This window comes from Equus quagga, chromosome 4, assembly GCF_021613505.1.
Source record: "Equus quagga isolate Etosha38 chromosome 4, UCLA_HA_Equagga_1.0, whole genome shotgun sequence".
Taxonomy (NCBI): Eukaryota; Metazoa; Chordata; class Mammalia; order Perissodactyla; family Equidae; genus Equus; species Equus quagga.
In genome coordinates this window covers 22324049-22333774 of record NC_060270.1, presented here as the reverse complement: position 1 = coordinate 22333774, position 9726 = coordinate 22324049, and the positions used below count along the sequence as shown (strand labels likewise).

The 9726-nt window shown below is 40.5% G+C and overlaps 1 protein-coding gene across 1 annotated transcript; it reads right to left on the bottom strand.

Annotated features, from left to right (window-relative positions):
* Positions 1-3122: 3122 nt before the first annotated feature.
* Positions 3123-8246, bottom strand: ARGFX (arginine-fifty homeobox). The gene is given in 8 exon segments (XM_046658808.1): positions 3123-3235; positions 3238-3507; positions 3510-3567; positions 3569-3703; positions 4487-4559; positions 4561-4639; positions 6732-6857; positions 8129-8246. Coding segments are annotated over 8 exon segments (972 nt in total).
* Positions 8247-9726: the final 1480 nt, after the last annotated feature.

The following is a 9726-nucleotide window of genomic DNA, read 5'->3' as shown; positions in this document are numbered from 1 at the left end:
TCATAGCTGTAATAGGATGTAAGGCAATTTTGCCATAAAAGATAAAATAACTGGTTGACAGTTTGGTTTCAGGTAGGAAGTATGGTGACAAAACTTACTGGAAGTGTGAAATGAGAGACTGCGTACTGTACTAGAAAATGGTAACCTATCAGTTTGCAAATTCTTCGGTGTGCACAGTCATCCCTCCCACCCCTCAAAACCAAAAGTTTACCAAGCTATGGCAAATATAAAAGAGGTGGCTAGTCCTTCACAACTGTCTTTGAGAGCATTAATTATGGATTCTTTAGTTAATTTAGATACAACAGCTTGTTCTCCAATGTCATCTTTCCCAAATTTATCATGCAATATTAGAAGTTGGAGGCAAAAGAAGAATCAAGCTTCTCCTCCTATTCCCCCAGCTCCCCAAAAGAGAAATGGTTACGTGATTTCTGATGAGTATGTTTCTTGACAATGGTGAACATTTTTTCTATTTGATAGTGGACAACACGATGTGGACAGAATTTTGGTATTTGGCACAGAATCTGGCTTAGATGATTTGGTGAAATATAAGGACTGGGCACGCGATAGAGCATTTAAGTGCAGTCCAGATATGTACTACATGTTTCTTTATGTCCTTTTTAATGTTCCTCTTTTATTTTGTTTCTCATTATTTTATCTTTCATAAGGTGAAAAGTTATTGATTTGAAGGAAGAACTATGGAGACAGTAAAAGGGTCAGTGGTTGCTGGGAGGTAGGGGAGAGGGAGGAGTGAATAGGTGGAGCTCAAAGGGGTTTTAGGGCTGTGAAACTGTTCTGTATGATACTATAATAGTGGATACATGTCATTATACATTTGTCAAAATCCATATAATGTACAACACCGATAGTGAACCCTAATGTAAACTACTGACTTTAGGTAACAATGATGTATCAATGTAGGTTCATCAGTTGTAACAAATGTACCACTCTGGTGTGAGTTGTTAACAGTGGGGGAAGCTGTGTGTATGTGAAAGCAAAGGGTATACAGGAAATCTCTTGTACTTTCTAATTTTGCTGTGAACCTGAAACTTCTCTAAAAAAGAAAGGCTATTAAAAAATCAAAAGTGAAAAAAAACCCCAGTAAACAAAAAATCCTCACAGCCTGAGGCCCAATGTCACTTTCTAGGTCTGCAGTCTTGCCCTACAAGATCCCTCTGTGATGACCCAGCACGTGATGAGTAACAGGGACCTGCAAACCTGCTACTGCTACTGTCTCTGTTAGTGTCCCCCAGTAAATCCTGACCCAGTTGTTATTATGTAAGATACAATACCAGATTATTCACATTATCATTTCTTCCATGATTGGTTAATGACTTAGAAATGTACTTTTTAATTTCTAAATGGAGAGGTTGGAGTTTCTTCTAATTAAATTGCCGTATGCTCAAAGAATGCTGTTTGTGTGTTGTTGATTCAGAGTTTGTTAAGATTTGCTACATGGTCATTATGTGCTTGAAAAGAATGTGTATTCTCTACCAGCTGGATGCAGAAATCTATATACTTCCACTGGATCAAACTCATTGACTGTGTAGCTAAGATCTTCTCTACCTGTAACAAATTTTTATCCATTTGACCTATCAGTTATTGAGTATTGTATTAAAATCTTCCATTATGATTATGTATTTGTTAAGTTTCCCCAAGAATTTTGTCAATTTTTACTTTGTATCTTTTGGGAATATGTTGTTAAATGTATACAAACTCAGAATTACATCTTTCAGGTTTAATTGTTCCTTTTGTCCTTATCTAGTATACTTTCACTTCCAACAAAGTGTTTTGCCTTAAAGTTTAATTTGACAGATATTAATATAACTATGCCAGCTTCCTTCCTGTTTAAAAAAAGGTTTTTGAGCAGCTGTCCCCATGGCCTAGTGGTTAAGTTCAGCACTCTCTTCTTTCGTGGCCCAGGTTTGGTTCCCAGGTGCGGACATACACCACTCATTGGCGGCCATGCAGTGGTGGCAACCCACATACAAAATAGAGAAAGATTGGCACAGATGTTAGCTTAGGGTGAATCTTCCTTAGTGAAAAAAAAAAGTTATGGATTTGAGGTCTTATTTTTTAAACACAGACTTTTGCAGCTATAAATTTTCCTCTAAGCACTGATTTAACTTCATCCAATAAGTTTTCGCATGTTGTGTTTTTGTTGTCATTCACCTCTATTTCCTAATTTTCCTTGAGATTTCTTTTTGTTATTTGTATTTCCATTTGTTCTTGTTATTCAGGCGTGTCTGTATATTTGTAAATTTCACAAATTTCCTGAATTTTCTTCTGCTATTGATTTCTAATTTTGTTCCATTGTGTTTGGAGAACAAACTTTATATAATTTCAATCCTTTTAAATTCATTATTTTGTGGCCTCAAATGCCTTTTATTCAAAGTATTTCCTATGTCCTTTATTCAAGTTTTGAAGTTTCCCCTACAGAGGTCTTAATTTTCTTAGTTAATTCCAAAAACTTTATATTTTTCATTGGGAGGTACTTATTTTATGTGTTTAATATCGGTTTCGAGAAATGCTGTTAATTTTGTGGGTTAACATATAGCTGGAAAATTTGCTAAACTGTCATTCTAATGTTTGACTAATGATTTTGTCAGTTTTCCTAGGTGATCATCTCATCTTTAAAAATCTGTTTCATCTCTTCCTATGCCAGTTTTTGTATTTCTTACTACATATGGACTCATACTGTATTAAAACTAATGGTGATAGAGATTTCCCCTTGCATTTTGACTGAAAATACCCTTTAGAAAGCCACGGACCTAAAGATTGGAAATAAAATGTAAGTTTATAGCCTTCTCACATTAAAACTGAATGACCCTTAAAGGCTTTTGACACTTTAAAAAAATCTAAGATATTTTTGGGAAGATGGGATTTTGGAGTCTCTTTGGCCACTAAAGGACTAAGAAGCCCTCTCCCCAGGGATAGTTGTGGGCCTGATTGTGTAGTACTGAGTTATACTTGGAAAAAACTTTAGTTTTTACATTTCCATGGAAATCAAAGTGACACCAACCCAGATATTCAGGTTAAGAAGCAGATAAAGGAAAGAAAAGAGGCATATACAAGAGGCAAGAAGATCCTTTTTCTATACAATCTGGTATTTATTAGTACTTTAATCAAAGAACTCCAAAGTCCACCATACTGGAAGGGTTCTGGAATTCTAGAACCCCTCTTAGACTGTTGATTGCAAAACGCTGGCTTGTCATACTGGACCAGGTTTGCCCAGGGGTAGACCTACTCCTAGACCAGCAAAGATGCTAAGAGAGGAACTCTGTTCTTCCAGCTGGGGCCTTGTGGGCAAGAGATACCAATACAGATACTGAAAAGAAGAGCTGGATATCTCATCTTCATCAGGAAAACTATATAGTTTCATGATTTGGGCTATGTCATAGGCATCAGAGTACAAGGCAGGAACTGAGGCCACTAGTCTCTCCAACTGAAGATCCTGCATTTGGACATCTCTTGTGGGACTCTCAGTAATGATCGAGTCCCAGGGCCAAGGGAAGGGCCTAAGGGCTGAGGTGGAAGGGAGCTATAGAAATCGGAAACTGCAGGAAAAAAAAGAACAAGGACTGCTTGATGCTGTGGGTGAGTTGGGCACCGTCTTGGCTGGAAGGATCTGGTTTTGTTGCTTTAGTGATTGCTGTTGTTGCTGCTGCTGCTTCCTCAGTTTGAATTGCCGGTTCCTGAACCAAGTCTGGGAGTAGAGGAAGAGGGGAGATTATGGTTTGTTAATGGATAAGGAGTTTGAGGCTTCTGCCGGGTGAAAAAAGCCAGATTATAACCCTCATGCCCTCTTTAAGTCACCATGACACTGAGTTTTGAGAGCGCAGAGATAGGCACGAATGGAGTTAGTAGGAGGGACAGTGAGGGATTGGCACTGGGACCACAGAGAAGGAACAAGGAAAGAAAGGGGGATGTTTCAGAGGTTGTGCTGGGGATTCAGAGAAAGAGTCCGGAATTCTAAAGAGAAGCTAGTTCCAGGATCTAGGGAAAGGTCGGGAATTTGAAGTGAAGGCTTTTCAAGATTATTTTAGAAGCCCGCTACAGGGGAGAATACTCCAACAAAACATTTGGGGCCTTAGCAGACTCAGAGGTTGGGGAGAGTTATTTGTCTGTTGGTAGTGCTGTGAATAACAGACTGCAGGGTTTTCCTTGAGAGGACCCTAAACAAGGAGTCTGTCTGGATGACAGTCCTTCCTCTATTTGGGCTCTATAGTACAAGACCTCTAGAATTCTAATTCCAGTTATACTAGTTGTTATCTCTGTGACCCAGTCACTTTGCCCCTGAACCTCAGTTTTCCACATCTTTTAAAATAGATGATAGTGAGGCCAATATATGCCCAGTTCAGTACTAGCACACAGTGAGTACTCAATAAATGAAATGTTATTATTGTGTTATGGAGGGAATTTCCAGGCTGAATAGTAGAATGTGGTTTGGATGGCATACCAAGCACTTCTCTCAGGGGATTAGATGGACATTTACTGTAGACCCCAGTAGGTTGAGTTTCAAAGCGAATTCCTTCTGGAGATTTTTATCTGGAAACATGGTGGCTAAACAGAGCCTCCAACTCTTCATGCTGTCTGTGAGTGAATGAGGTGCATTCTTGATGCTTCTTCCATGTTGCTGTAGAGCAGAGATAGTGGGGAGGTAGTTACACTAACACTACCCTCTACCCAAACACCCCAAAACACCACAGCTGTGAATCTTCTTTGACTTTTCTCCAACCAGGTTCGGAATCCAGGAACAACAAGATCCTAGGTCTTGACTCTGGGAGGCTAAGCCCTATGTCACAGTGCTCTGTCCTCTGTTTTCTGAGATTTAGTTTGTCCCTGCTCAGACATGTTACCTCTTCACTTTTCTCTGTACTCAATCTCTTCACTCTGGAAACTAGCTCCCCTGAGTTTCAGTTTGCCCTGCACTGACCCTCAGTGCAAACCCTTTTCTCTGGTGCTCAGTTTACCTACCCTACCTCACCTCAGGACAGTGGACAGTAGCTTCGCTCTTCTTTTTCACACTTTGTTTCTTTTAGAAAATGGGAAGAAACCCCATATTCCTGAACCTGAATAGAGCACACTCTTCAAAATGGGTTTCCTCTCTTCACTTATTTATTCAGGAACCTGGTCTATCTTGTCTGGCAAATGGGTTTTTCCTTTTCCAGACTTTCTGAAGCTCTGTTCACTCCTCTGGGAAAACGTTCATGAGAAATGAGGCGTAACTAAATATGTGGAGATGACTTGAAAATTTATAGAACATTTAAAAAAATGGCAATGTAGAGAAATACGAAAATTTCCAAGAAAATACAATTACTAAAATTTGCTAAAGAAGAACTGCAGACCTGAAAAGACTAATAACAACACAAAAATATAGGTAAGTTATAGAATTCAAGGCAATGCTGTGTCAATTTTCCTGTTATATGCTCATTTCAATAAAAGGGGGAAGGGTCTTTTCCCCATTTACCCACATATTGGACCACAATATTTCCGCGTGGTATTGTGATTTATAATAAATGTATATTTTGGTCTTCATCCATGGCTCTGGGCTCACAGCTCCCCTGCCCTTGGAATTTCTTAAGTGATAAGAGCAATGGGAGCATCTTTTGTTATAATATTTGGTTTCTTGTCCTTAGTTCCTGAAATCGCTTCAGAGCCATAAAGGTGAAATAGGTGTCTTGTTATTCCTAACGAGCCCCTTTCCACCACAGCTGGGTTTATGTTAACCAAGTGACTTTTGGAAATCCCCTAAAGATGGGGGACTGGTTGCCAGAGGAACCAACCCTGATTAGAAGGTTGGAACTTTCAGTCCCATCGTCGGATTTCCTGGGAGGGAAGTGGGGCTGGAGCAGTTGAGTCAATCATCAATGGGCAATGATTTAATCAATCGTGCCTGTGTAATGATGTCTCCATAAAAACCCAGAATGAGGGGGTTCAGGGAGCTTCCAGGTTGGTGAACCAGAACACACCCCCGTGGCACCATGCTTGGCACCACACTTCTCACAGACAGAAGCTCCTTTGTTCGGTACCTCACCCTTCGTATCTCTTCATCTGGCTGTTGATTCATATCTTTTAATATCCTTGGTAATAAACTGGTAATCTAGTGAGCAAACTGGTTTCCTGAGTTCTGTGAGCCACTCTAGCAAATTAATTAAACCCGAAGAGGGGGTCATGGGAACCTCTGATTTATAGCCAGTCAATCAGAAGCACAGGTGACAACCTGGACTTGCCATTGGCATCTGAAGCGGGGGCAGTCTTGTGGGATTGAGCCCTTAAGCTGTGGAATCTGATGCTATCTCCAGGTAGGTAGTGTCAGAATTGAGCTGAATTGTAGGACACCCAGCTGGTGTTGGAGAACTGCTTGGTGTGGGGAAAAAACCCGAACATCGAAATTGGCGTCAGAATCATATCCTACCTTGGAAAAGAGGTTTTCTATATTTCTATCTCCCTATGCTTCAGTCCTTTTCTCCTAGAAAAATGTTCTCACTTGCCCCATATCTTCTGTCCTCAGCTTATCTATAATAATTTTGTCAAGCATGGGCCAAAGTCACTTGACCTTGATATGAAATTTATAACTTCCCCTTTTATAATGGGAACATGTTTTGAATAGATTTTTGAAAAGAAGATAGAACAATCAATAGCTGATTTAAAACAAATGCAAAATATAATTATAGGGCCCATGAGAAGAGGGCAACAGTGGAGTAGGGAGGGCAAAGGAGAGTTATACTTACTGGGATCAGCTGGATCCTGTGGTATCAAGTTCATGCTGGAATCATCCAAGTTGATAAAAAGGTCTGGCTGGGGATTATCTGGGGCCATTCCATTCATCAGGGATTCTGAAATCTGAGATGGAAAGCCTATGAGAAAAGGGGAAACTGATGGAGTCATTCATTCACTGGAAAGCAATCTTTTCAAGGGGCATGGTCTTGCTCTAAGGACCTCAGGCAAATGAAGTTAACCTCTGGAGCCTCTACCTCAGCTGAAAAACGCTTCACACTTTGTACCGTAGGAAAACATTCCAGATATCTTAGGCAAAAATGAAATTTTGGGAATATTAAAAGAGATCGTATGTAAATATCTTTGTGACTCAGAGTAGGAGGTATTTCTTTATGAGATTGTTGAAACAGTCTATACATGAAAAGATGGATAAATTAGACAATTAGACTAGATCAAGTGACCCTAGATTTCTCATCAGAAACTAAGGAAGACAGTGGAACAAAATCTTTAAAGTGTTGGAAAAAGACTGTTAATTCAGAATTCTATATCCTGAGAAAATATCCTTCAAAAGTGAAGGTGAAATGATGACATTCTCAGATGAGGGGAAACTATGAGAATCCATGGCCAGTAATCATGTTCTATAGAAACGTTAAAGGAAGTTTTTCAGACTGAAGGGAAATGATATAAGATGGAAAACTGGAACTTTGGAAATGAAAGAAGAGCCACAGGAATAGTAAATGTCTGGTTAAATATAATAGACTAATTTTCTCTTAAGTTATTTGAAATATATATGAATATTAAAAATAAAAATTATCACATCATCTAGTGGGTGTTTTTTTTTCTTTTTCTTTTGAAATAATTACAGATTCACAGGAAGTTACAAAAAAAAATGTATAGGGAGGTCCTGTTCACCCTTCACCCTGCCTCCCCCAGTGGCAACATCTTGCATAACTGTAGTACCCTATCAAAGCCAGGAAAATGACATTGGTACAATCCATAAAGCTTATTCAGATTTCACCAACAGCATTGCCCAGCTTAGACTGGATGGTGGGTGGTCTAGGATACTTCTGCTCGACCTTCTCTTCTTCACTAGGGGTCAGATTTGTGTCATGGTCTGATAGCTCTCCCAGCCTCCTCTGACTCCCTCTGCATTTTCTCTCTCAGGCATTTCCCTTAATAAAATCCTTGCAGGTTTAATCCTATCTTGACATTTTCTTCTTAGAGGACCCAGACTAACGCACCCTATTTTTTGTGTTGCCAGTTAATTCATCCTGGAAAATGGGATTCAGTCTAAGCCAAAGGCACTTGGGATTAATTTGAATGTTGTAACTGTCCCTCCTTTGAGGACGGCTGTGGGTGCCCCAGAGATGGGGGTCAGACTAGAGGGCAGGCAGACGGTCGTTGTACTCACTGTGATCAACTTGGTCTTGTTGTATCGTGTCAATGCTATAATCACTCATGTGGATATGAGAGTGGGTCTGGGGAGTCCCAGGGGTGCCTCTGTTCATCTGGGCACCAGAGAGCTGCATTGGTAGGTCTGTGGAATAGATTGGTGGGGGCGTTGTGTGTGGAGAGTGATGAGCTCATTCATTTCTGTGAATGCAAAGTACTCAAGGCCACTGGGTTTGAATCCCAGGTCACTCAAATAGTACCTCTGTGAATTTAAAGAAAAAGTGACTTGACCTCTATAAGCCTGTTATTCCTGCTGCAAAATAATTATAATTTCTACTTTACAAGGCTATAGTGAGGATTCACTAAGAGCCTATTGGTAACTATCAGTAAATCACAAAGCCTGTTGCAATGTAACTCTCAAGGGATGGAGACTCTTGTTATTTAGAAAAGTAATTCAGACCATGTAACTGTACTGCTGAGAACCCTTCCATGACTCTCCAGTGCCGGTGGGATAAATCCCACATTCTCACGGACCCTGGCCTAGGGAGCCTTATAGGAACAGGCAGTGCTGCCCTTAGACCTTGGCGAAAGCAGCCCTTGTCTTAAGTCCCTTCACGGAGTTCTGCACCTCTTAAACTTTAATTGGTATACAATCACCTAGGGATCTCGTTAAAATGCATATTCTGATTCAGTAGGTCTGGGGTAAGGCTTGAGATCCTGCAGTTCTAACAAGCTCCCAGGTGATGCTGATATTACTGATCTGCAAATAAGACTTTGAGTAACAAGACCTTAAAAGGGCCTCTCTCAGCTCTCTCTGTATGTGCCACTCCCCTCTGGGCATGGAGTCTGCAGGACAAAAGTGTCATGACCACCTGAACTATTTGCCCACCTCTAAATCATACTCCCTGTACCAGAGAACACAGGATTTTTTGCCAAATGGCCCCAAGCCTGCATAGCCTCTTCCCTGAATTCATCCTCCTGAGGGGAGAACATACTGTCAGTGTGCACCCACCCTGGCCCAAGGGGTGACTGTTGGTCAAGGGATGTCAACAGAGCCTTGACCTTATGGAGGCAGACAGGAGTGAGAATGAGGGTGGAAGGGCTGGGGCTAGCTCTCCCTCCATTGCTGCATTCTGCTGTGGAACTTCAAAAACCTATGAATTTGAAATTTGAATTTCAACTTCTAGGAAGATATATTTGTCAAGATGGGCAGGTAGAACATATTTTACTTAAGAGTTTGCTAGCTTGATTTACAACTTTTAAATACTTAAGATATATGGCAGTGGGCCTCTATTTGTATTCTTGTCTAGGCCACGGAAATGTAGGCACCTGTTGAGCTCTCCCCTCTTCTTCTTGGCTCTCTGTGCTCTGGCCACACTAGACTTCCTTCAATTCTTTGAACAAATCATGAGCCTCCTGTTTCTAGGTGTTTGCATGTGCTCATCCCCCCTATTTATCTCCCACTTAACACCTAGTCAACACCTACTCGCCTGTCTTTTCTCAGTTTAAACAGCACTAACTTGCAGAAGTTATCCTTCTCTTCCCCACTTCACCATGTTCCATGTTCTCTTATCTCTTTCTTAGCACCATGTTCTTTTCCTTCTAAAAGCAATTTTA